The sequence below is a fragment of the Brienomyrus brachyistius genome, unplaced genomic scaffold (genome assembly GCF_023856365.1).
Source record: "Brienomyrus brachyistius isolate T26 unplaced genomic scaffold, BBRACH_0.4 scaffold32, whole genome shotgun sequence".
Lineage (NCBI taxonomy): Eukaryota > Metazoa > Chordata > Actinopteri > Osteoglossiformes > Mormyridae > Brienomyrus > Brienomyrus brachyistius.
Genome location: NW_026042307.1, coordinates 66228 through 93495, shown reverse-complemented (window position 1 = coordinate 93495; position 27268 = coordinate 66228). Strand labels below are relative to the sequence as shown.

The 27268-nt window shown below is 45.5% G+C and overlaps 2 protein-coding genes across 20 annotated transcripts in view; one reads left to right on the top strand and one right to left on the bottom strand.

Annotated features, from left to right (window-relative positions):
• LOC125721116 (pantothenate kinase 3-like) overlaps positions 1-16374 on the bottom strand; it is a 355646-nt gene extending 339272 nt beyond the window's left edge. For 2 of the 11 annotated variants that reach the window (XM_048997089.1, XM_048997090.1), the window contains exons 1-8: positions 15914-16374; positions 15639-15713; positions 14713-15050; positions 14343-14587; positions 14086-14262; positions 13418-13541; positions 12886-13011; positions 12511-12645 (exon numbers count right to left, since the gene is read on the bottom strand). In XM_048997089.1, coding sequence (XP_048853046.1) covers positions 12595-12645; positions 12886-13011; positions 13418-13541; positions 14086-14262; positions 14343-14587; positions 14713-15050; positions 15639-15713; positions 15914-16037 — 1260 coding nt within the window. In that variant the 5' untranslated portion in view covers positions 16038-16374 and the 3' untranslated portion in view covers positions 12511-12594. Of the gene's footprint in view, positions 1-12111; positions 12431-12510; positions 12646-12885; positions 13012-13417; positions 13542-14085; positions 14263-14342; positions 14588-14712; positions 15051-15638; positions 15714-15913 lie in introns of those variants that run through there. The other 9 variants (XM_048997091.1, XM_048997100.1, XM_048997098.1 and 6 more) reach the window with 6 other exon arrangements.
• The window catches only part of LOC125721112 (pantothenate kinase 3-like), a 341923-nt gene that overhangs the window by 292039 nt on the left and 22616 nt on the right, over positions 1-27268 (top strand). The gene's annotated exons all lie outside the window — the stretch shown is intronic.

The window sequence follows — 27268 nt, the reverse complement described above, 5'->3', positions numbered from 1 at the left end:
CGTGTGCGGAGTTTGCCCCATGTCCCCGTATGTTCCTCCAGGTACTCCGGTTTCCCCCCACAGTTCAAAAACATGCTGAGGCTAACTGGAGTTGCTAAATTGCCCATAGGTGTGCATGTGTGAGTGAATGATGTGTGAGTGTGCCCTGCGATGGGCTGGCCCCCCATCCTGCGTTGTTCCCTGCCTCGTGCCCATTGCTTCCGGGATAGGCTCTGGACCCCCCGCGACCCAGTAGGATAAGCGGTTTGGAAAATGGATGGATAGTGAAAAGGTCCATCCAAGAGGTCCAAAAAAATACAAGTTATCTCTTCTGGCCAAAGAAGAGATCACTAATTACAGGAGAGATTGTGACAAAGCTGGCAGGATAACTCTTACCAGTTGACCTTCACTTACAACTTCAGATAGGTTAAATGACTAACATGACTTGAGGGAACTGTTAACATTAGTCTGTGTTGCTGACAGTGAAATGGATCTCTGTACATAAGTTGCTCATTTTCTTTAAACAAGTTGTTATTACACATTAAAGTATTTAAGGTATAGATATAATGTAGACTGTAAGGGTGGGTAACGTTATAGGCCATGGTTAGTTAGTGAGCTCGGCTGAACGTGAAACAGGCTTAACGTTCTATGACACTCACGTATAGACCGCAACCTAATGTGCTAGAAAATAAATAATTGATTATCAGAATTAATTCTATACAAAATGTGATTTTCAAGGTGGAGGTCCACCTCCAAACCCTCTTTTTCGAATGAGGCAGCGATGGTAGCGGACTTGAATGACGCAGCACACTGTTGACTTGTGGACAGGAAATACATCCCTTATTACAGCCTGGAAGGAGCCCATAGCATAAACCCGCAAAGCAAACATTAACTGCAATGCAGCCGGGGGAGCACAGCTTCAGATTGGGGGGATTGATCCAACTGCAGACGGTCGGACAAATTTATAAAGCAAAGTCAATTGCTCATCATTAAGCGTATCTAAGGGGTTCTCCCGGTCACTCTTTTGGGGATGCGTTCATTTTTATTTGTTCTCATAACTTTGGCCATGTTGCAGTTAAGGTACGGTTAGAGGTACCTTATTTTTTTCCCTTAGTATGGTTGCTAAGGACTTTTGTGCAACCATTAAGGGATTCCTTAAGTATAAGAGCAAGACAAGGAGAAAAACTTAAATACTTAGAAAATTATAAGGAAACCTTAAGGAGGAGACTTAAGGGTGTTTTGTGCAACCGACTTTATTTTAAAGAGACCTTAACTCGGAGTTTTAGGAACATCTTTACTGAAAGTGTTTTGTGCAACCGACCCCTGGCTTCTCATTCACACCTTTGTGCACTATAGTATGACATGCCTTGTTTCCATCTGATTTTTAGAACATTAAATAAGTCTGGGCCAGGACAATGTCACCTTTTCTATATAATGAGGTACCTGACCTGTACCGCGAAATTGATATTAGCCTGGCACAGAGAGGTTTAAGGTACTAAAATGGTCCCCCTACAGGCAGAATCGCATCATTGTATTGGGCTGTGAAGCATTTAAGATGGACCGGAAAATCCGGATAAGGAGCTGCGAATAAGGAGCCAACTTCAGCCTCGTGTTTATACTCCACCCCTGCAGCCGCCTGCAGATCTCGCTCCACATCATGTCAGCTGCAGACAGACCTAAGCCCAAGTCGAAGGCACCCCGCTTTTCTGAGTGTAAGCATCCAAGATGTAGTTCAGTGTGCAAACTGTTTAAGGCGTCGCTCCATCACCAAATATGACGTCAGCATCACAGAGACCATCTATGAATGAAGGACATTTAAAATATTTTGCGAGAAATTTAGCAGATAACCTTTAAAACACAAATGGACAATTCCTAGTTTAAAAAAATCTAAAATTTAATACCTCGTAATACCTTTTAATACTTTTTAATGGCCTTAATTTTTGCTTATGTGATTTACTACCTTTTAGCACCCTGGAATTCCATGGAAGATTGGAGCCCAGGTCATCTTAACTGGCATTAGAAGTTCTTCCAATTTGTATGTCAGAGTTCACTAGATGCCCATGGACAGTAAGTGAATGAGGTGAACTAAACTCCTCATGCAAATATCCAGAATGGTGTGTGCCTGTGAGAGCAGGTCTGGCTGCATCATTTTCACCTTCAGAATATTGTCTGGTCAATGTGCTCACGAGTTCCGTCTGCATTTTCTTCAGAGGGTTTTGAATAATGGACGATAGCAACACCTATTGTTTTAGGAGAAGACTTTTCTGGTTTTCTGCTTCTTTTCCTAGCCTGTTGAGAGAATCACAATATGTATTCTTCTGTTATGAAAAGCAACACTGATATCCTGAAAACAAGGTTTTAATGCATGCACTACTATAAAAAAGTGCTGAGTGCTTTGAGTCTTCAAATGTGAAACAGAAATGTGAAACAGTCTAAGTTTTATTCATATAAAATAAAGCAAAATAAATTATATAACATTCTTTAAAAGTTCTATTTTTGAAAAATTAAAATTACACATAATGAAAGTGAAAGTACGAAAATTAGACTAGAGAAGTGTAATTTACAGGAGAAAACAAAATATAGTGCAGTCGACGGTAGTAACTGCTGGTTTGGATATTTGAAAAAATAGCATTGTTGCAGATAGTGTATTATGACACATACTGTATTTTAGCAGCAAGACAGCAATAAATAGTAAATAAAGTGCAAACAATACTAGCCGCAGGACCGAGTATGTAGTATATAATAAATGGCATGAAATACAGTTCATGATTCACTTCTGATTCAGTCTAATGGCCTGAGGGAAAAAATTCTTTGCCATCCTGGCAGCGAAGGTTTGTGTGCTACGGAACCTTTTACCAGATGGAAGGAGAGAGAAGAGGGTGTGGGATGGGTGTGTGGGGTCATCCACAATGCCGGTGGCTTTGCAGATGCACCTCACGTCCGTCGACCAACCTGGGAGGAGGAGGAGGCAACGCAGGAGAACCCAGGGGACTGACTACATGGGGTTTCAGTATGGAAACATGGAATGTAGGATGGACTCGCCACACGGTCACCAGAAGACAAAGACGAACTGCCAAGGGACTTATCACCTTGATGATGGGAACTCATAGAGGAACCCATAGAGGAAGGTTACTAGTATCCAACCACACCTTCTGTCCCACATGGAGAGTGGGAGGCCGGCAGTTGGAGTATTTCTCCATGCGTTTAGGGACACATAGCAGGAAAGACCTGGCCACATTCCAGGTCCGTTGACAATGACGAAGAAAGCGGTGGACAGACGGGACCAGGACCTCTTACTCCACTGTTGGAAATAAGGGAGGTTGATGACCAACACAACACTGAAATGGGGACATCCCCGCAGAGGATACAGGTAGATAATTATGGCCGTATTACATCCAAGAAAGGAAACCACTCCACTATTGGGGCAGCATGTGGAATGAGGCAGCGTGTGGCTCAGTGGGCTAAGCCTGAGTCCTTGTAATCAGAAGGTCACAGGTTCGAACCCAGCCTCAGCACGTCTGCGGCTCCTTGAGCAAGACCCTTAATCCCCAGCTCCCTGGGTGCCACTATGGGACTACTTAGAGTAGCTCTCCACTATTGTGAGAAGGCCTGTCACAAAATCCTAGGATATATAAGACCAGGGAACAGCAAGAGGTTGCAATAGGCTTGCTGGAGCACGGGAGGGATTATTATTACATGCACACACCAGGCAGGCTGTGACGTAACCATGGATGTCCTGCAGCATGGTAGGCCGCCAGAAGCGCTGTCCAAGAAGTGCTCGGGTGCGATGCCCAATGGAGGCAGACTACGTGAACGGAAAATCTGTCCATAGCCTAAGTATTCAGGTATGTAGGTTTGGAGAAACTCTATACAATATCAGGTGAAGGGATTTAGCACTGAATAGGATTTAACATTTTATACAGAACAATGAATGCTCTGACAGGCAAAGTGTGCTGTATAACTGAATCCACTCTCTGTGTTTAGATGATCTCTGATGGGAATTGCCTCATTTCTAATGCTGAGGCAAAATGGCCAGGCTCTGTCCATGACTCCAGGATCTTTAAAGCATCCTCACTGGCACACAAGTTTGCAGAAGGCAAGAGAATATATCAACCACGTTCACTGAACATGTACATTTCATGGAAGATGAAGAGATGTAGTCATCTTACAATCCAAACAAATAGTTTTTAAACTTTTTTTGTACACATTGCTTTCATGTTGGGCGGGGGGGGGTATTTTGAACGGTAGGAATGTCATACACAGCATTTCCTTCTTCTACAGGGAAGTTTAATGGAGTCCTGCTTGGGGACAGGAGTTATGCCTGCCTGCCGTACCTTTTAACCCCTTACCCATAACCTCAAACTGAGGCAGAGAAGGCATTTAACAATGCCCACAATAGAACAAGGACACGAATCCTTTGGCCAGCTAAATTCATATACACCACATTTCTTGTAGACCAACTTTTCAGGCTGACATATTTCTCCCTGTAGATTTAGATGCAGGAAAGGCCTCAGAGTAAGGCCAGACTGTGCATGTAACATTGTGGTTGCCTGTGCAGTCCTACACAACATCGCAAATTTACGCCAAGAGAGACTGTCCACGCTGATGGCAGAGGAGCAGTGGGAGGACATTCCTGCTCCTGAAGAGGGAATACATGGAAGGAGTGTGAGGAACCTTTATAGAGAAACCTACTTCACATAGCCATTGGTAAAGGTCATGCCCCCACCTTCCTGATTTAAACAAACCCCACATAAGCTGAGAATTGAGATTCTTTATTCAGAAGATATTTGATTCAATTAGACATTGTTTGAAGCTGTGGAGGGAGGGAGAGAACAGAAAATCAAACTCAAACCATATAACTTTGCGCCTTTAGTATGTACTTACATCCTTCTCTAGATTATTGATCTGCAACTTTGTTTTCTTTATCAGAAGTCTTTTGTATTCTATGTCTAGCTTTTCCCTTTCAACAGATAAAATAGGAGCGGCCTCCTTTTAGAAATAGCACGTATATCCTGTAACAAAAGATAATGGGTCACAAAGAAGTTTAGCATTTTGTTAGTAATAAGTAGTTACTCAATTCGCTCCTTGCTGAAAGGGACCGTGGTCTGATTAAATCCTGCAGTAAAGTATATTGTTAATAAAAATTTCATTCTTCAGACTGCAAATGCATGCAAAGCATTTCATATGTGGTCGTACCTCTGGCATGTCCGTGTCTGCTGACACCGTTTCTTCATCAGTAGCCCTAGATGTACTAGATGTACCTAGATGCCATCAAACTGCAAAATGAGGAACCCTAAATTTGTTGAAGAAACAGAAAATTGCATGGTACTATATCCTTTAATTAAAAGAACATTACATACTTAAATATGGGTCAAGAGTGATATGCACTGATGTGACTGTGGGATCAGCGAGAAATATTACATCCCCTCTCACTGCAGAGACAGGCATACCAACAGTTATCAGACATCAGTATTAAGGGATGGACACTGTAGGATCACACATGCACATATCACAAAGCTTAAATTCCAGGTGGCCTGAGACAAGGCCTACCCTGGTACGAGAAGGCACACATCGACCTAGGCCCCAAAGGGGGGTTTGTGACCCCACACACATAGATAATCAGGGAGGCCAGCACTCCAACTTTTATTGCTCAAAGTTTTAATGACCTACAGATAGCAGAGTGGATCCCCAGGGACAGGGGCCCCTCGACTTGGCACACAACCCCATCCCCCGACATCCTGCCTTACATACCACTCACCCAGCACCCCACAGAAAGTTTCTGTTAAGTTTGGTTTTGTATACCCTGTGTAGTATGATGCCTATGTCTCAATATGCAAATCATGTTTGTGTGTGTGTCCTTAGACAGTCTCAGTTTTGTGTGCCACCCTTATAACCATGTTCACAGAGTATCAATTATTTTACCCCTCACACTTAAACACTTGTATAAATTTGAATAAATAAATAGGTATAGCTACCACTGCATATATGTTATACCAGAATAATCTTGGAAATTGAATAGTCTAACCAGGGATCTTAGTGTGCCCTTACTTTTGAAGATTCGTTTCCTTTGTCTGACAAACCTTCCCCCCCCCCCCCCCCCCTTTTTTTTGCTTTGCCACATTCCTCGGCAACCCTTATCTGATCTTTGTATTTCACCATGCCTATCCAAGGGTAAGATGTGCTGATGACAAGAGAATGTCATATAATGTCTGTATAAAAGGGTATACATCTGTTGAGGTGTAACCTATACTGTATACCATATATACCACATACTGGTGTGAGTAATAGAACATAACATAATAGCATAATATAAGTAATCATTAATTAATCATCACAGATGGTATTTGGTGTGAACCGCTAGGCTGGTACGGCATGTTTGGTATCAAACCGAAGGAAAATCACTCCAGTTTCCAAATCTGGTCAATGGTTACCACAAAAGTGGACATATCAAAAGTTACACCAGCCTAATGAAAATCACCATTACCAGAGAAGTCAGTCTGGTCATAAATCCCAAAAGGACTGATACCGACCCCCTTCTGAAAGCCCGCCAAATGGATGGTCAGCCATTGGTCCAGGACTCGAATTCCTGGTCACTCCTAATCACGAACCTTATGCTATAAAACCTGGCACCTCAGAACAAAGAGCGAAGAAAAAGGGAAGAAAAAGGAGAAACAAGCAGCGTTCTTGAAGCCCGTCGGTGAAGACCCAAAGAACTGCAACTCAGCCCAAGCTTCACCAGAAGAAAGAACCGGAGGGACTCCACTCCAACAACCGCTGCAAACACCGCGCCTCCCTGAGAGCCATCACCCATCAGCTCATCAGCCACTGCAACCAACTGCAAAGACCTCCCTCTTTCCTGCATCCAAGTAAACCAACTTCCTTTCCTTTCTAACAACCTAAACTGTCCTATTCACCTGCTATATTCCTTTAGGTTTATATTCCTACAAACTGCTTGCTTTGCAGAACAGTTTTTCCCTTTTCAGGTTAATCATTTTAAATCTGGTCACTGCATTTTCATGATTACATCGTTTGTGTCTTTTCCGTTATTTCATGTTTATTGTTTGTTAGGTGTAATGTCTGTCTTATGTTAGTTGTAGGAATGAATGCATGTCTTTTTACACAACTTCAGCCTCCGTCATTGAGTGCTCACAATAGTCCCTGCCTCTGTGCGATCTGGCTACTACGCTCTGAAACCTCTAAACTCGCCTGAAATATCGCGAGACTCTCTCTCATCACCGTGAGGGGAGCTTCGCTACCGATCGTTACCTACACGGGTTCTTGAGACCCGCCGTGGTTTCAGCACCATTTGCGACGAGATATAGTGCACTCACTATTTAGATCCGTCGCCGTAACGCGAGCGCTGCCTCGCTCCAGTAATTGTTTTAAGGGGTTAAACTGCGCAAGGCGCAGAAGGCCGCAAGCGGCATGTGCATGCATTAAACGTGTGTGGCACTCATCGATCGTCGGCAATCGCCTAGCTATCTCTTTGGTTACGAGTGCAGTCTGCGAACGCCACTCTAACCACTTAGAGGTCAGAGCCCTGAGGGCCTGCCTGACGCCAATTTTTTTTTTGGGTCACCAGTGACCCTACCCCTTAGGCTCACTTGCCTGGGACCCCCCACAAAGGGAGCAACGCCCCATTGAGCCTCTAGTGGTCAGTCATAGAACTACCACTCCATTTCGAAATTGCGCCTCTAGTGGTCAGGCCTAGAACTACCACTCAATTTTGAGATTGAGCTTCTAGTGGCAAGCCATAGCAGTGCCACTCCATTGAAATTGCACCTCTAGTGGTCAGCCATAGTAGGTTAATAACATCTGAGTTGGGTCTCTGGTGGTCATCTGCGGTAATACCAACACGCATAATCGGACACACAGGTTCTTGCCTGAAAGCCTTAATCAACTTTTTAATCAACTTGATTACAACACATTAACATCTAATTAGGTTATTGCTGCATAACTAATTGATGTTTTCAATTGAATAAGAAACACAACTCATTGGGTTTGATTTCTGTTTTACCTTTTTGATTTATTTTAGGTTTTATTTCACTTTATGCTTTTATTCACTCCCTCTCCCCCAACAAGGGTACTTGCATAGAAGTTCAACCATTATTAACAACAGTCAACATACACAATCACATCGAAGAGTCGTTTGGGTGTGATCAGTTGAGCTCTTCCTGTGCTAGGTGCTTACCATTCGCTCTCTGTTGGTTGAGCTTGTCTGTGGCTCTGCTGTTACTGCTTACGATCATACAGTTTGTCTCTCAACAATTGGACGCCCAAAAGCGTGCCAGCCCGGCTGCACCCACTGACTCATTAAGGGCAAGGCTGACAGGTACCTCAGGCGGTCATTACAACTTTTGAGCAGGACCTCGTCTAGGGTGAGTTCTGAGAACGGCCCTAGCTTGGACTCTCACTAGGGTGGGTGATACCTGAAGGCTATTTTGCCAGCCTTGGTCAAGTCAGGTCTCAGGTAGTGCAGCCGATAAGCTGAGCCCCACCTGGGTTGTCTCAGTTGTGCGTACAGAACACTCCCTTCCAAGTTGACATTGCTGGGGATCGGGGGAGTGGGAGCCGGACTCAGGCCTGCTTGGCTGGGATTGAGCTTGTGGGACGTGCCCTGTTCAGGAGGGACACCTGACAGCGTTCAAACCTCTCCACCTGCATCACTAGCTTAACACCGCAACAATTCGGATAGGGACAAGTAAAGCAGAACCTGCTAGTGGTCCCCCTTCTGGTCAAAGCGGAGTTGTTCAACAGAGCCCAACCCAGGGGTAATCTGATCTGCAACAGCAAGCTAAGTTTGAATGCAGTCCCATTGCTTTTGAAGCTCTTGTTTTCCACTTTCTATTCCCAACTTCTCCTGTCATCTTCTGACACTGTCAGTAGTCACAGACCAACAATTTCCAGGATAAGGTTTTATCCTTTATCCCTGACTAGGGCATCTCTCAAGCCCTAGAGTAACTCACACTGTTCTAACCTGCAACAACTTTTCCCAGGGAACAATTTTTGTTTGTTTATTTTGTCGTGGGTAACTATTCCCATGGTTCACTACACCCTTCCCGTTACCCATTGACAGGCCCCAGTTCTACTTTATTTTATTTTGTTGGTTTTATTTGTTCACCTAGATTTAGGTGTCAGGCCACCCACATAGGCAACACCCAGCCTGAGTGTAACAGATTTCTGCGGCCACCCTGCAGTTGACCGAGTCACAATGATCCACATGGAAAGCCCCCTCAACAAGTGGGAAGATTTGGGTACCTGGCCTGATGTTGTGACTTCCGACTTCCTGCCCAGTCATGCCGATCTCATACGGTCCAAAGCAGCTGACCAAATTGAGGACGACATCGCTGAACTAATGGCCATGCCACCCACTCAGAAATGCGGGAGTAAAAGGCTAACCAAAGTACTCGGCTCCCTCGCACACAAACTTCTAGCCAGGCTGAAGACAAATGAAGAGGAAACGTCCTGTCTCCAGCAAAGGGTGCAAGCACTCCAACAGCAGGAGAGAGACACCCAACAACCTCTGGCAGAGACACAGGGAGATGCAGTCCAGGCCCAACATCACATTGAGAACCTCGAGCAAGAACTCCAACAAAGAAGGTCTCCGTCCCATGAGGAAGAGGATTACCTGGTGACGCAGCTCGCTGGACGAGCCTACTAACCCAGGTTATTAAGCGATACTGGTTATTAATGAATCCCATTTAAGTCTCACATTAACAGATAGCGGGGATTCGCAATTGAGTTTGGAGGAGCCGACCATTCGGCATAACAATTGGTTAATAATCAGCATTAAATAATAATTAATTAAAAGTTAATTAATTTCAAAACATATTGGTGGAGATATTAAAATTTACCTGAGCTAATAATTCCTACAACACCTAGAGAGAAAGAAGTGGACAGTACCTTCTACATATTTCTCCCGGGCACCTGGGAGGATGATCTCTGACAATATCCCCCCTTCTATTCTTTCCACCTGAGGCCGTCCTCGATTGACGCTCAGTGCCAGCTGCTCTGCTGGTGTGAGGCCCTCAAGTGGAGGCCCCCCACCAGTAGCAGTGGCCTGGCTCTTTTTCTTCGTGGCTACAGTTACATTTATGAATTTTGTAAACTATTGTTATCAAACTGATATTTCTTCGTAAGATATTTTTATATTTTGTTTTACTTGCTGCCAGGTTCTTCGCTCTCCACTGAGAGTGCTTCTGTTGAGATATAATAGTGAAGGATGGATATGCAAGTCAAGGGTTAGACAAGTGGGTCAGTGGAGCTCACACACACATCTAAGTCAGTAGAGCTGTAATTAACAACCTAAAGTCTTTGTAGTTATGGGGATTACACATAGGCTTAAATTGTATTTACTAGACCACTGCCAAGTCACATAGATCAACAATCTAAGTTTATTACGAGCAGTTTATTTTTTATTGTTTTATTTTTTTATTATTTTTATTATTAATATTATTTTATTATTTTAAGTTTATTACGAACAGCCTCCATCACTCTCAGCACTGGAGCCCCCCAGGGGTGTGTTCTGAGCCCCCCGCTGTACTCTTTGTACACATATGACTGTGTGATCACTACCAGCTCCACCACCATCATTAAGTTTGCTGACGACACCGTCGTGGTGGGCCTGAGCCCTGATAACAATGAGACGGCCTACCTGAAGGAGATTAGGAATCTGGAGAACTGGTGCCAGAGGAACAACCTCCTTCTAAACGTCAGTAAGACAAAGGAGTTGATAGTGGACTGCAGCACTAAGCAGGAGAGGAACTACCAGACCCCCGTCATCAACGAGAGCCCAGTGGAGAGAGTGGACAGCTTCAAATACCTCGGTGTTCACATCACGCAGGACCTCTCATGGTCCTGTCACATCAACACCGTGGTGAAAAAGGCCCAACAGCGTCTCTACCACCTCAGACGATTGAGAGACTTCTGACTGCCCTCCAAGGTGCTCAGGAACTTTCACTCCTGCACCATAGAGAGTATCCTGACAGGAAACATCTCAACCTGGTTCGGGAACAGCACCATGCAGGACAGACGAGCTCTACAGAGGGTTGTGCGATCAGCTGAGCGCACCATCCGCATCGAGCTCCCTGACCTGCACTCAGTCTACAGCAGGCGGTGCTGGACCAAGGCCAGGAAGATCGTGAAGGACTTCAGCCATCCCAAAAATGGACTGTTCTCTCTGTTGAGGTCAGGAAAGCAATTCCGCTCCCTGAAGGCCAACACAGAGAGACTGAGGAGGAGCTTCTTCCCGCAGGCAATACGGTCTCTTAATCACACCACCAATTTTATTCTTTCCTAGTTAAATTTACCTTTTATTTTAATTTTCATATTTATTTCCTATTCCTATTCATAGTCTTTTATTTTTAGGTCAGGAGCAGTTATCTAAGCATTTCACTGCATATCGTACTGTGTATGACTACGTATGTGACAAATAAAATTTGAATTTATTAGTAACATGGAAAGATGAGATAGTTATTTGTACAATTTCAATGCAATTTAAAGTACTTTATGGAGATCAAAGAATAAAGAATTACACAATAAAGTAAAACGAACATATAAAACCAAAAGAGAGAGGAGTCTGTTGGCCAGGAGGTTCAAACTAGGAACCTTCTTGTTGCGAGGCAAGTGTTAATCACTGTATCACCGAATCACTAGTCACACATACTGGTAACATGTACATGACTTACGCATTTAGTCTGTCTGCAATATTCTGCCAAGCCATCACTCTGGCTTTATTGATAGCTACAGTATTGCCTTTTTTTGTTATAATATTTTTGTATTTTTCATATAGCTCCTTCAGAAGTATTCGTTCTGCTGCGAAAAAAAAGCTGCTCTCGGTTTGCTCTTGTTCTGCGTCATTTTATCTACCACCTAAATATCTCGGGTACGTGCACTAAGTGAGACTATGCAAGTCTGTCTGAAGTAGCCTTGATTAGAAAAGTCTCGTTCTGCGTTAATGGAATGACTTCAGGCTTAATTGGGAGATGGGGCTAGTTTGAGTCTCACTTTTTCAGTGGAGTCTGACCTTCTTTAGCTACTTTCATAGAATACCCCCCTGAACTAGCTCTAATCTTCCTTCAGGAAATAAGCTTAGTTTATTCAGGAATAAGTGGTACAACACACTCTCAGAAATATTTTTAAAGGTTTTTATTATAAAACAAACTTTTTGGATCTGTTTCTCTTCTTCTCCATCAGCTCCTCCAAACTCGATTGTGAATCCCCGTGAGTCTGTTAATGTGAGACTTAAATGGGATTCACTAATAACAAGTATCGCATAGTAACCTGGGTTAGAAGGCTCGTCCAGCGAGCTGCATCACCAGGTAACGTAAACGATCAGTAGCGAAGCTCCTCTCACCGCCGACGAGGGAGAGTCTTGCGATATTTCAGGTGAGTTTGAGGTTTCAGAGCTTGTACCTGGAAATTAAGCTCTGTGATATGTGCATGTGTGATCCTACAAAAGAAAAGCTTAGTTAGAAGACAAAAATGAAAACAGAATGCATAGTATCTAAATTAGACCATAGAGTACACTACCTGATCACATGGCAAAGATGTAGTTACAGAGGTACAGGAGGGCGGTTGAATTTCATGTGACCCTGGTTATTTAAACTTCTGGGCTCAGGAGGATTTTAATAGTTCCAGAAGTGACCCGACAGCGCCAAAGTAGCCCTGTAAAAAAATAAAAACCATTATGCACATTATAAACAGTATACATTCATTTTGTGGTGCTCATAGCAAATAAATAACTGTTTTATGAGAAAAAAAATAATAAATAACGGAAATAAAAATCGCATCAACAAAATGGCTGATTCTTTAGCAGCTTATAGGAAAAGTTCATAAGCTAGCAGCCATTAACATTCATTAACATTCAAGACGTCAAGGGAGGCTTGAGGTTAAAATGACTCATACCTCATGCTGAAGAAACAGCGCTTTCATTTGTCCAGCAGACCAGTACTCCATTGAGTAGGCCAGGAGCTTCATGGACAGCATGTTACCCCTCAGGAAGTTGCCCACAAACACCACTCTCTCTATATTCTTCAAAGAATAAAGAAAGCAGTAAGCAAGCAGTCTTAAACAAATACCCCCGTTTAAAACAAAAATATACTTGTTGCCCCGGTGGTTACTGAACAGCATGAAGGAAAGGCTTTTACTACTATTGGAATTTGGGTTTTATATCATGGGAGACACTAGAGAGTAACTGAATTCTGATGCTTGTTAGACATAAAAACTGTAAGAAACTTTTAATATCTTGACAGAATAGAGGGCAACATTGTTTATTAGGGAAAAGCCAGAATTCTGTCTTTGTTCTGGATATGGATTTGCTCAACATAATGGCAAACTCCTTTAGTAATGTGGTTCGTCCCATTCTGCATCACGTATGTGAATCATATATGAACAGAGCACACAGGCACGATGTGTGTAAGTCCTGATAAATGTTTACCTCATTCCGGGCACACATCCTGGTGATGGAGCCGATGTTATTAGTGACGGCAACTAATGCTGCTCTGGCCAGATCTTCTTTGGACACCGAATCGCGCTGCTCCTTGGAAATCATGTTTCCAAAACTGAAACAAAGAGTACACATCTATAAATAAACCCTATTTTTTTCTTCTCTGACATGTCTTGGTTATTCCTGCAGCATCAGGTATCATGCAGATTATTGCTGACACCTCTGGGCAGTGGTGGCTTAATGGTTAGGGAAGTGCACTTGTAATTGAAAGATTGCAGGTTTGAATCCCCGACCAACAAGGCACCACTTTGGTACCCTGAGCAAGGTACCGTCCCCAAGCACTGCTCCCCGGGCACTGAGTTAGCTGCCCCCTGCTATGTCACATTGTCACATATGGGTTAAATGCAGAGGACACATCCCGTTGTTGTGCAGTGGTGTGTCAACACTGATCATTAAATTCTAGGTTTAAACATGACTGAGGGTTACTGCATGCCAGCTGCTTTTCAGATTACTCAGCATCCACCACCTCCAGACATCCTTCCTTGCTGTAGTGACTTTTTACAGTATTATATTGTTTAAGCACAATTTTAAGCCTCGATTCAGGACCGGGGATGCAGCTCATTCTAGGCTGACTTAAATATTATATGACTACATCCTACCTGGAGGCCACAGTCCAGCCTGGGAGACCAAACCTGTCATAGTCTCCCCCATAAATGTCCTGCACAAGCTTGTCCACCCGTGTGCTGTCCCCATGTGAGGCCATCTCCAGTGCTTCCTCAAACGTGGAGCAACCCGTCAGCAGACAGCACAGTCCATGGAACGTTCCTCCACCAAGACTGAAAGCCAGACAGTTTCAAACTGTTATATCAATATTAGCTTTAGAAGATTTGAAAATTATCACCAGAGGCTAGCTCACCTTGTTCCAGTGACACGTCTAAAATTGTCTCTGCCATGGACTGCCAGAATGCTGACCCCAGATCCAATGTTGACTAGTAGGAATGGGAAAGGGTTCTCCAGTTGGAATGGTTTGAGGAAGCACTGCTCTGGATGGTTAGGATTTTCCAAATAGAAACACTCGGAGGGTCCACTGGAGCTCATGAAAAGGACCCCCCGGATGACACAATCCAACTCATCCAGTTGCACGAGCTGTAGACCAGCAATCTGAAGGGGTTACGGGGAAAAAAAAGTCATAATAGGATTTGTGATTTCCTCTGGAAATTTCACATTTTCAAAGACAAAGTGAATTGCATTATATTGTAATGAAATGTAACATCAACAGAACTCACCGTTCGGAAATCAGCCTCAAACTTGTGGGCTCCACCACCTGTGGCACAGAGTGTGGTATGGAGCCCGGAGAACTGCTTGTCACGGGTCATTTGCAGGAAGGTAGTCAGGTCTTGGGTGGGGAAACGAATGAAATGCAGGTTCCCCATTCGGCCACACAGCTCCAGACCCTTCACTTCCAGCTGCACATCTCGAATGCCAGTGGAGCCATAAGCCACATTAGAGGTCAGACAGGAGCGGATGTTTTTCAGGTTCTCCGCTTCTGCCTGTTCCTCCTCTGGTTCGAAGTAGACTAATTTTACAAGGGTCCCACCAATGTCTATTCCGAACCAGGGAAATGCTTTAGCAAGAAAAAAAGGAAAGTAATTACAATCCTGTTTGATATGTACAAATCTCATGAATAGAATAACTAAAGACGATTAAACAATTTATCCATCCATCCATTTTCCTGCTTATTCAGCACACTGCTTATTCAGTACCAACTGCAGAGACCACAGCACTTCAAATGACAATAGGAAACGTCACAACATGAACATGAAACACCTAAAAATCATCAGGTAAAGTTAGGCCGGTAACTGATGATATGAAAACAGCAGTAATCAGGGCAAATGTGGTGTTACTGATTACCTGGCAGTTTAAGTTTCTCTAGGTAATAAACAGCACTTACCCAAGTCAAAGTATCATCACAAATATAAGCAGATGCGATAGATAAATAAACCAATCTTAAGTCGGTCCGGCTGCCTCGTGCCCATTGCTTCCGGGATAGGCTCCGGACGCCCCACGAGCCAGTAGGATAAGCGGTTTGGAAAATGGATGGATGGATGGATGGAAATTGGTCCGGACCAGCATCTCTTATGTTACATTAAAACGGGAAGCCTGGCAAATAACATGACAAAGGTCTTTGGACGGGAGTGGCGGGGACACTTACAAGGCGGCTCCACGGTGCGTACGGCAGGGCTGGGCGATGTGCAGGGGTTGGTTGGCTCCTCTGGTTCTCTGGGCACTGCCATTGTTAAGTGTAAGTGATACATTACTACACATATATTTAATCAAAACGAATTATTATTGTTTGAAGTGTTAATCCGTGAAAACAGTATTACTTTTTCAAGTGTGTAGCACATACGTGTGTAATTTAAAAATGTGTTTTTATCTAAATGTGAAATGCATATATGTTACACATATAGACGATAATTATCCAGGTACCTTCCTGGAGCTCCGCCCTTTTACGGAGTCGCCGCACAAGGTACGCTGTACCGGCTGCTGCAACCACCAGTCCGGTTGCGCAGAGCAAATGGCGCGGCTGGAAATAGCGAAATAAACTGGACATGACTATCACCTGATGCTTCCTCCAATAACTACTAAGACGAAATGAGAATCGTTTGCCCGGCTGCGGTATTTATTCTCTCCCACGTCACACTGGTATTCTAGAACGTATTTTATGTTAACGTCACTGCAACGTAGAGGGGGAAAATGCGTCATCGGGGGCGGAGCTTATGGAAGGGCCAAAGCGTCTTAAACCTTTCATCTAGAAACGGATTATTTCAAGTCTGCAGACTTAGGAAAAGTATGTATAAAGACGGCGATAATTCACACGATAATATTTCAGCCTGTCGACGTTACATTTTAAACAAAGTACGTGATCCTTCAAAATAAAAGGACAATCTTCCACAGTAATTTGTAAATTCTTTCATACCTTCCCACAATGAAGATAACTGACAGAACTGTGTTTTTGCCTGGACACACTGCACTTTGATGTGCTTAGTGAAGCTGCAGTTATATATCTTAGCCTATATACCGTCCGTTGGGAATGGATTTTTGCCACTGCTTAGAAATTTTAATCACTTCTTGTTATCTACTTAATTGTAATCTTTCCACAATTTCCCTAAATTGACTGGCAACCACCAATACATTGTGCGGTGTATACACCCATGATTTCCTTATATTTCTTATCCAGCGTTTAATATTTCAGTGCAAAATACTCTGTACTTGTGCAAAATATTTGTTCTTTGGCGCCTTAGCATTTAACATTGTCTGAGCGATCTTAAAGTTATCATGGACTTGGTTACAAAGAAAACGGAATTTTCTTCTATAGAACATTTAATTATCAATGTGCGCGTCAAAAATCCCGTTACGCAATTCGCGCACGGGTGAACCATTAATTAACGTACTAACATGTTCACCGTTTTAATCTGGCTTAGATGTAAGTTATAAAAGCCAACATAGAAACACATAACCAACGTGTGCTGTTATTTTGTATTACAGAAAATATGTAATCAAGAGTTTCAACCTACATCTCTGTAATGTACTTTACTCTTACTGCATCGTTCCTCGTGTGTTCAAGTCCTAGGAACAAAATAACATTATACAAACATGAAGTATTACGAAATTTTGCGTATTGTAAAGTAATGAATAATGTGTTATTAGCTAACAAAGCTAGTTGCAATCTGCCAAAATAAATAATGTTTATAAAAATTGATCGACGTGAGACGATGAAATTCAATTTCACACGGTCTTTTATTGATTAACTGTTGGTTTTTGTTTGTTTTTATTCAACCCTTTATTGCTGTTGCAATATACCATATTGGTTGCCATAGGTCTTCAATGTATTACAGTATGTTCACGTTAAAGCCACATTCTGCCGATCGCTGGCCGCTCCCTTGTCCATTTGCTCACAGGTGTGGAAGTGAGCGTCAGCCGGAATGGGAGTTTAGACTAAACCATTTTAATGGAGGGTAGGGGTTCTCTAGGTAAAAACTGTCAGGAAAAAAAACGTTAAATTTAAAAATGTGATGAGAAACATTAATCATTAGTGTTTTTGTCAACTATACATTATAGTTTATATGATATTATTGAGGGGAACGATTCCGCATCTCAACAATGGAGGGGATGTGTCCCTCCGCCCCCCCTCCAAATCTATGAGTGTTCATCACTTAAGAAAAAGAGGATGTTTAATTTTGACTGTATCTTCCTGTTATCATGATAAAAAAATAAAAATCATATCAGTCGATGTCGATAATTCTCGCAGTGAATGTGAGATTATTTCCAGTTTAAAGACTGCTTTTGCTCCTGAGTGAAAGTCGAAGAAACCAGATGGTTAATTACCAAGCTGAAGCTGGCTTCTTTATTGTCAGAATAGTCAGTGTGACATGCACTTGCCACACAGTGTTTCACAAAGGCAGAAGTTAAACAGGATATTTTAGTCAGCGCTGACTAAACACACCGCTGGCATACTTCCTAGCTTCTCCAAATTCTCTGTTCATTATATTACTGTCTAGATTTTTCCATGCTGGAATTATGGAATATTATTTAGCACTATATAACGTAGAATACAAGTACTGTGATATTATTAAAAAGTATGCCAAATATCCATGATGTAATCATTACAATGTAAACATACTGTAATGTAATCAACACAATGTAATCAACTGAGTATCTATTTGCACCTTTTGTTAGTCTGAGTGTCTGTTAGCTACTTTATGTTAGTCCTGAATCTATGAATACTCACTTTTATTGACATATATTTTATCACTATGTTAAAGGACAAATATATTATCAACCTTTTAGTTAGACAATGTGTAAAAGGCTGAAACTGCCTAGGTTTTCTACTCAGGGATTCGCCTGAGTTCACCAGAAGTTCACGGCTGAGCATTTAAAAAAAAAAACGAAGTGGAGATGCTCGTGCCACCATTATGTTCAGCCGAGAGACCAAACGGTAAAAGAAATGATGGACAAACTTATCACCTAGGGGTGTGGATTAAGGGAAAACAATTATTGTGAATGGCTGAAGGAATGATGATGCTTAAGTGACGAGATATTGTTAAATGATAAGAACTTGTATAAAACAGTACTGGACACACTTTTCCGTGCCCGGCCTTGGTTGTAACTTCATTGTTGCAATAAAGACTGAATTCTGGATACTACACAAATGGACCTCTGACTTCTGATTTGGCGGGGAAGGAGAAAAAAAAACCACGACATAAATTGGCGTCACGAACAGGATCGGAGAAGAGACCTGGGGAGGCGACCACCTGGCGGAGAACAGGGAGACACCCGTCTGCATTTAAGCGGCGCGCCCTAAACATAGGTAACGAAAGGTTTTTATTATTGTTTAATAGAATAGGGAAATAGAATAGGGAGACGGAGACGGGGGTGTCTCGGGGACATACGCCGCCAGGCAGGGCATCCCGGTAAGGGTACTCACCGATTAAAAGAACTAAAGATAAGAGAGCTGTTTGTGCAGTGTCCAGTGGGCCCAGTGTGTGTGTGATGTGAGAGAAATCCCTAAAGGAAGGGTCACGTGTGGATATTCCCTCAGAGACAAGCCTTGAAGAAGGGGAAAGTTGACCCTGAGGGCTTGATATACTGTTGCGAGGCGTAGAAGCCTTGAAGGTTTAATAGTGATTTAAAGGTATTGCCCTGAGAGAGGGCCAGTGTTTGTGCTGTATGTTCTTGGATTAGTGTGAGTCGGAGACATCGCCCTAAGAGAAGGGGGTCTTCTTGTTCTGATAAAGTAAAAGTTGGGTTGCCCTAAGGGAGGGGCCCGTGTGTTTCAAGTTGTGGGGGAAGAATGCTGTTATGTCGTGATGCAAAGATATTGCTAAGTTGCTAAGGAATTGTTTTAAGCAAAGGTTATATTGTGTTGCAAATAAAATATTGGTAAAGTAATAAGGCCAGAAAGAGCCTAAGTATTAGAAGTTGTGTGGATTTTAAAGGTCTGCTGGACCAGACTGGTTTTGTTATGCAGAAGTGGGGGAAATGATCATATATGCAATTTTGGGTTAAATCAGAGAAAAAGCACATATATTTTTGACGGATAAGTTGAGTGATAAGGTGCATAAAGCAGAAATAAGTACCCCAGAGGTAAAACCGCTTAGGAGACTAAAATTAAAAAGGGATCAATCAAGCAGGGGACTGGATAGAGCATTTGTGCATTTTTATAAAAAATCATTTATAGTAGTGGAAGTGCAGGTAGGTGAGTCTAGAATTTTGACAAATCTCAAAATAAAGTTTTTGAATAAAATGTGATTAGAAGATTCTACGGACTATAGAGACTAAGTTTAGAGATAAAGGGTATTAAAGCACATCTTTGTGAGAGAACAACAGGTCATAGACAAGAGGTTTCATGACTTCCCATGGAATTAGGGAGTTTAACAGAGAAAGCGTGAGGAGGCTCGTGTGCACGGTGAACAGACAAATGTAAAATCAGGCTGAAAAAAGAGAGACGGGAGGCTTTGGTATATGTGTGCTCATAGATAATTGGGTGCAACATTAAGAGTAAGTAGAAAATAATTTAGAGTCAGTGACACTTTAAGGTGAAGTAGGTTCAGTCAGGGAGAAAATTCTTATTAAGGAAAAGAAAGGAAAACAATAGAACACGGGTTGGCTGTGAGGAAATTTGTTAATTTTTATATCAGATAGGAAAACAGCCCAAGTGACAGTAGAGTGGAGGAAAGCAGTAAAATGAAGGGCCCAGTAAAGGCAGCAGACACACCAGTACAGCAGTTGGGGAGGGAGCACCCCCTGCTTAAAACAAAGATAGAAAAGATGTCTAAAAAGTGGGAGAATAGAACAAAGGCTCTGGTAACTAAGTGGCCTAAAGGGGGCACATGGGATGTAGCAGTGAGGAGATGGAGACTCTGATAAAGTATCATAAGGCTAATAAGAACACAGAAAGGCGTAAAAAAAGGCATAAGGAACTGGAGGTTTTGAGGTTGTTTAAAGTAAAGGGAGAAACCTGGAGAAGGGACCAGAAAGCAATGAAAAAGGCATTAAGCGAGAAAGAAGAGATGAGGCAGGAAGGAATATGGCCACCGTCTTATCAAAGGCAGTACCCGTTAGTGGAAGCCCCACCTCCTTCATACAAGAGTCAGTTTCCAGTAATAGAGGGGAAGGTAGAATTCAAAGGCGACACAGAAGGATGAAGGAAGGGAGCAGAAAGGAACGGCAAGTTGTCTAGATGGATACAGGGAAGTGAGTGCATTGCTGCGGCAGGCCGTGGAAGAAGGACTGCGAGGAAGTGAGCTAATAACAGAAGGCCAGGTATGTGGGTCTGAGAAAAAAGGAAGTGCTAAAAAGGTGGGGTATGGAGTAAGTAGTTGTAGTGATGCAGAAGGGCTGATGCACCTGCTGGACACCCCTAACCCTCCATTTAAAGGATGGAGTCAGTTTCAGGAGAAGGAGATAGAAACGGAGAGTGAGGAAGGAGTAGAGGATAGAGTAGTGAGAAGCAGGAGGGCTGTAAGCCCCCCCCCCCCCAAGGTACACCAGGTACTCCGATGCTTCCGTTAATGGTGAAAGGAGCACAGACACAGTATGTGCCGTGGGCAGGACAGGATCTGGAGGGCCTGCTTCTCAGACTCCCAGTTCTGGCAGAATGGGCCGGAAAGTAGATAAAAGCATTAGAGGAGGTAACTATGGGTCGGCTCCTGGCTATAGGGGACATAAAGGCAGTTATGGCTCGCGCTTTGGGGGTGGATGCAATGGAGAGACTGCTGCGAAGCAGTGGCCTGGCAGTGGCGACAGGGACTCCTGTGAATGATGCATGTCCCTTTGATGGTTACCGCGCTAACCTCTGGCACCAGCTGCGATGTTTCCTCCACGGCTGAGTGTGGTTGAAATGAAGGTGGAGCCCATAAAGGAGGGGGAGAGCCCTGCTGCCTATCTGCAAGCTCAAGAAAAGCGGTGGCACACTGAGACAGAGCAGGACCTGCAGAATCCGGCATTCAGAGGTCTGTACCGGAGGGCACTGCAGGACGCGCTCCCTAAGCCAGTGAGAAGCAGGCTAAGGCAAGTTGTGGGACTTATTACTATGCCTGAGCAGCAGTACCGTGAGCAGCTGATTCACGCTATTGACTTGTGCAGAGAGGAGGAGGACTCTGCTAAAGAGCGTGAGAGGGAACTGACAAAGAAACTGAATCAGATGCAGCTGGAGGAGCTGACCGCTAAAAAGAAAAAAGTCCAGGCACCAGTGGTCTCTCCGGACCCCAGCCCCCGGGGGCAGCCTGTGGACAGCCGGCAGTCTCCTGTCGCTGGGGCCCCTCAGAACACTAATTGGCCTTCTCTCCCTGATTGGAATAGAGCGAATAGATATGATAGGTGGGGGGGTGACCAGAGAGCACCTGATTTCCCACAAATTAGATGATCCCAGTCTATGGGAACACTGGGGAACAGGCCACTTCAGCTAGTGTGCTGGAACTGTAACCAGCCCGGACACACCACTAGAGTCCGCCCAATTCTACCCTTTCAGGGGGTGAACCCGAGACGCCCTATGGGCCCGGTTAATCCAGGAGGCTCTGTAGGTCCAATGCCAAATAGAGGCAGGGGTGGCAATCTGCAGTTGCAGAATAACAGACCACGGGGTCCGATCAACCCGTGGGCCCAGGGACGTTTATTCTAGGGGTGCCCAGAGAATCCTAAAGGGGGACCTCAGATGCCAATGTTGAGTAAGGGGTCTGAGGCTGAGCCGATGCTGCAGGTTCAAATAAATGGCAAAGTAATACCAATGATGATAGACACTGGAGCCACCTACACGTGTTGTGGACTAAAAGATGCCAGTCATATCCCCCAGTCCGCTGAGAAGGTTAGGACCATAGGATTCTCGGGACAAGTGCAGCATATTCCTAAATCTGCTCCAGTGGAGATTAAGATAGGGGACAAAAATGTAAATATGCCCATACTAATATCAGAGCACACCCCAGTGAATGTTAGGCAGAGATGCTTTGTGTCAGCTGCAGATAGAAATAAAATGTACAGAGGGGGGTGTAGAGGTGCTCAGTGGACAGTACAGCCTTATGCGACGAAATTTGTTGTTCCATAGAGGGCAGTGTAGTTTATATGGGACTGACGATATTACTGGAAAAATTTGGGAAATTTTAGAACAGTGGGGCCCATTTATATAGGAACAATATAGCAATAGGTTAAATTGGACACAGGAAAAACATATTTGTTTATTGCGATGGAGAAAAGTCTGTGATCCTGAAGTAAAGGGTGAGTAGGATCAGCTGATAGAGTCTCTGCCTGGCCGGGAGAAAGAAAGGATGTGCATGATAACAGACGGGATAATATTAGGCCCTGAGGGAGTAGCCATCCCGATACGGAAAACGGGAATAGTGGGAGAATGGTACAACATACCAGACACAGAGCCCCACATAGCGGTGGCTTTTAATCAGTCTATGCTGGATCTGGGAAAAATGATGCGGCGAGCAAAGCAGGTGGTTTGGGTGCCGACGGTGCATGAAGGCGTGCAGGCAGCGGCAGGGGAAAAGCTGTTGAGGATTCAGGGGAGTGCAAAGGTTGTAGGTGATTTGAAGTTAGACAACAGAGATTCGTGGCTGTGGAGCATGATAGGAGTACAGTGTGATGCAAAAGAAAGTACAGAGGAATGCTGGCAGGAAATGGAAAGAGAAGTGCCTGAGCAGGTGTGGACTGCTCATTATACAGATGTAGGCCTAGTAAATTCAGCTAGCCCAGTGGAAATTTATCTTAAACCAGGGTGCACACCACCCTGGAAAAACCAGTACCCCTTGAAACCTGAGGCCGAGGAAGGTATAAGGGAAACAATAAAGGGATTACTGGATTCAGGGGTGTTGTTGCCTACCATTAGCTGCTGCAACACCCCCCTCTTGCCTGTGCCAAAGGCAGGAGGTGAAAAGTGGAGGCTGGTACATGATTTGCGTGCAGTAAATGAGGTAGTGGAGGATCAGACAGCAGAAGTTCCCAATCCACACACACTGTTGACAAATGTGCCCCCCAATGCAAAATGGTTTACAGTTGTGGATTTGTGTTCAGTGTTTTTCAGTGTGCCCCTTGCAGAACAGTCACAGTTTCTGTTCGCTTTCACCTACAGGGGTCAGCAGTATACTTACACGAGGATGCCACGGGGATTTAAGCATTCGCTGCATGTTTTTAATCAGGTGCTTAAGGCAGACTTAGATGGACTGAATTTAAAAAGTACAGTGATACAGTATGTGGATGATCTATTGTTGTGTGCTGAAACGCTGGCAGACTGCCACCAAGACTCAGTGCAGTTGCTGAAGGTCTTGGCGAAAGGGGGGCATAAGGTGTCCAAGGCCAAATTGCAGTACTGCCAAGAGCAGGTTACGTACTTGGGGCGTGAGGAAAGCTATAGCAGCAGAACAGCTAAAGGGGATCACTAAGGCTCTGTTAGCCTATGACTGTGTCACAGATGCTGACTTTTTTAGGGATGACAGGATTCAGCATGGACTGGATTGAGGACTATGCTGTGAAGGTGGCACCATTGTGGGCACTGATAAGAGGAGGGCCACACTAATTTGAAGGCCTCCTTAATTTGGACAAATGAGGCCTCAGTATCATTTGAATCTATCAAGCAGGAGCTACAGAATGCACCTGCTCTGGGCCTCCCAGACTACAGCAAGCCATTTTATCTGTATGTCGGGAACAGGAAGGACAGCTTTGGGACAGCCCTGCTGACTCAGGACTTGTGTCCTGGCAGACGGAAAAGTGATGGGTCCCCCATTCAGCATTATAATCAGATTTTGGAGTTGCTACACGCAATGATGCGTCCTAAGCGTTTGGCTATTGTTAAGTGTCAGGCCCACCGCAGAGGTCGTGATTTTGTTATTCAAGGAAATGCGGCCGCTGATGTGGCAGCCAGGGCAGCTGCCCAGGTCAGGACTGCTCATCTTTTGCCTATGGTGACTGTAGAGCCGGACCTTACTGTTTCTGATCTGGTGGCCCTGCAGGAGTGTGCGGGCCCCTATGAGGCCTCTGTGTGGCTAAAAAGGGGGGCCTCTAAGGATGCTAATGGTCTGTATTGCAACCATGAGGGACTTTTGGCTGCACCTCTGTCTCTGGTGAACATTTTGATAACAGATGCGCATGGTCTTGACCATTGCGCAAGGGGGGAGGTATTACGGAAAATTACACGACAAGGTTTCTGGGCACCTCAGATGCAAGCAATGGTGGATGCAAGGTTGTCAGAATGTGAGGTGTGCATTAAGAACAAGGTATGCAAAGCACCGGAGGGGGGAGCGAGGCTGGGCGACGAGGCCGCGGAGGGGGACCCGCAGGCGATGTCCGACCCGGAGGGCCTGGACCCGCAGGCGCCCCCTGAGCCCCAGCGCAGGCGACGGACGGCGAGCCAGGGGGCAGGGCGGGAGGGATCCTAGCCCGGCGTCTGTGTCCCCTCCCCTCATGGGACACGGACAGGAAGCCCCGGGGCCGGGCTCGCCGGGGTGAGGGCACCAGAGTCACCAGCAGGGTCCCCGAGGGGTCCCACTCAAGCTCCTCCACCTCCGAAGAGGGAGGAGCTTCGGTGGAGTCCTCAGGGACCACCTCGGGAACTAGGGCCGAAGGGATTGGAGGGGGATCGGGAGCTGGAGTCACAAAGGAAAGGGGATTAGGAACGGGGCCAGGGACCGGAGCTGCAGGCTGCTGCAGCGGGGGCACCTGCCCGGGAGCTGCAGGCTGGGGGAGCGCCTCGGGCGTGGGCGCTGTAGCTGCAGGATGGGGGAGTGCCTCGGGCGTGGGCGCTGGAGCTGCTGCAGGCGGAGGGGGCGCCGCTGGAGCTGCTGCAGGCGGAGGGGGCGCCTCGGAAGCTGCTGCAGGCGGAGGGGGCGCTGCAGGATCCGCTGCAGGCTGAGGGAGTTGAGCTGTCTGCGCAGTGGACAACAGAGGCGGCTGCTCCGGTTGCGCAGGAGGCTGCGTAGGAGGCTGCGCAGGCGGCTGTGCAGGCGGCTGTTCCGGTTGCACAGGGGGCAGCGAAGGCGGCTGCCCGGGCTGCCCTGGAGGCAGTAGAGGCAGCTGCTCGGGTGGTGCAGGCGGCGGGACCGGCAGGTCCCGTGAGGGCAGCATGGGTACGGGCCCTTTAAGACGTCGGGGCACTCACGGAATCGCGTCTCGTACAGGACCGCCCCCCTTATTGGCCAGCCGCTCAGGCCGGAAGTTATACCGCTCCAAGGGAGGCGGTAGCTCCGTGGCGGCGAGGAGCTGAGCTGCGATGGTGACTTCCAGGTCGGCCAGGGAGTCCTCTCGTTCCCTGGTCGGAAGAGAAGCGGGGAGGAGCGTATATGCTCCCAGAGCGATCATGGGGGCGGTCGCTGGCTTCCTTTTCTTCTTCCTCCTGGCCGTCACGGCGTTCGCGGAGGGTTGCTCCCTCTCCGCTAGAACGGAAGGCGGGGGAGCCACCTCCGCAATGCTGGGTGCGTCCAATCCCAACCTCTTTACCGTCAGTCTTTGGACGAGCTGGTAGAGGTGGGAACGCACTTCCTCCAGGCATTTCCCGTCCCCCGCAGGGGACATAGTCAGCAGGAGGTCGCAGCTATGGGTGGCTAGGTCCATCGCGACGGGGTCCTCCATCACGTCGGGCTGGCTAAGCCAATAGTGGGTCTCATGCAGCAGACCGAGCCGATCGTTCGTGGTCTGCCGCTCTGCCTCTTTGGTTAGTTCTGTCATTCTGTCACGCGACGTGTGTGCAGGTAAGGCTCACGGACAGGCAGGCAGGCAAGGAAGCAGGCAAGACAGGCAAGGTACGGGGAAAACGGGGATTTAATAATACTACGGGGAGCAGGAAACATCAGACGCCAACTAACATCAATGACAGACAATGGGAACAGGTCAGACCAGGACTTAAATACACAGGACTTAATCAAAATAACTAGATACAGCTGGGTACAATAGGGAACGAACACGTGGGTAAGCAGGGGGGCGTAGCACACACGAGGAGCGGACGGGCCGGGCATCACAGAAGGATCCAATGTATACAGTATATAGATGCGATTGGCCAGCCGAGGGGCATTCCAGAGAAATATAAGGCGAGAAGTGAGATAGCTGCTGATTTCGAATGAATATTTATTTGGCCTACTCCTAACAAAAATGTGGAATGGATAAATTATTTGTACTATAATCAGCAGAGGTTTACCAACTATACTCAGGAGGCACTCGCATCTCTGGGGGAGCAGCTTCAGGCCACCAGTCTGATGACCTGTCAGAACAGGATGGCCCTGGATTGGCTCCTGGCAGAAAAAGGGGGAGTGTGTGTGCTGTTTGGGGATCAGTGCTGTACGTTTATTCCTAATAATACAGCCCCGGATGGTTCCTTTACTGAGGCTATGAGAAAGTTGCAGGGGTTACAGGATGAGATGGCAAGTAATGCAGGACAACATGACGGGTTGTTTGACTGGTGGTATGATATGTGGGGAAATTGGCAGCAAGCCCTTATGAAAGCACTCTGTGTGGGTGCTGTGCTCATTTTTGCTCTGCTACTAATCTTTTGTTGTGTAGTTCCTCTTGTTCGCTCCCTAGTGGGGAGAGCACTGTCCCGGCAGGTGACTATAGCTGCAATGTCTAGAGTGGTGGGAGGACCGTTTGGAGCGGCATCCTCCTGGACCAACACGGAAACGGATGGCGACATAGACACCTTGGATGCAGTCCTGTCCATAGCTGAAGTTCCGCCGTTCCGTGTGTGAATACTCCGAGCAGGAGACGTGCAGCATGCCTGCCTCCCACGACATCTGGGATTTTTTCTGATTAGGACAGACTGTCCGTTATAATTGTCTGCAATGTTATTAGTTAACCTTT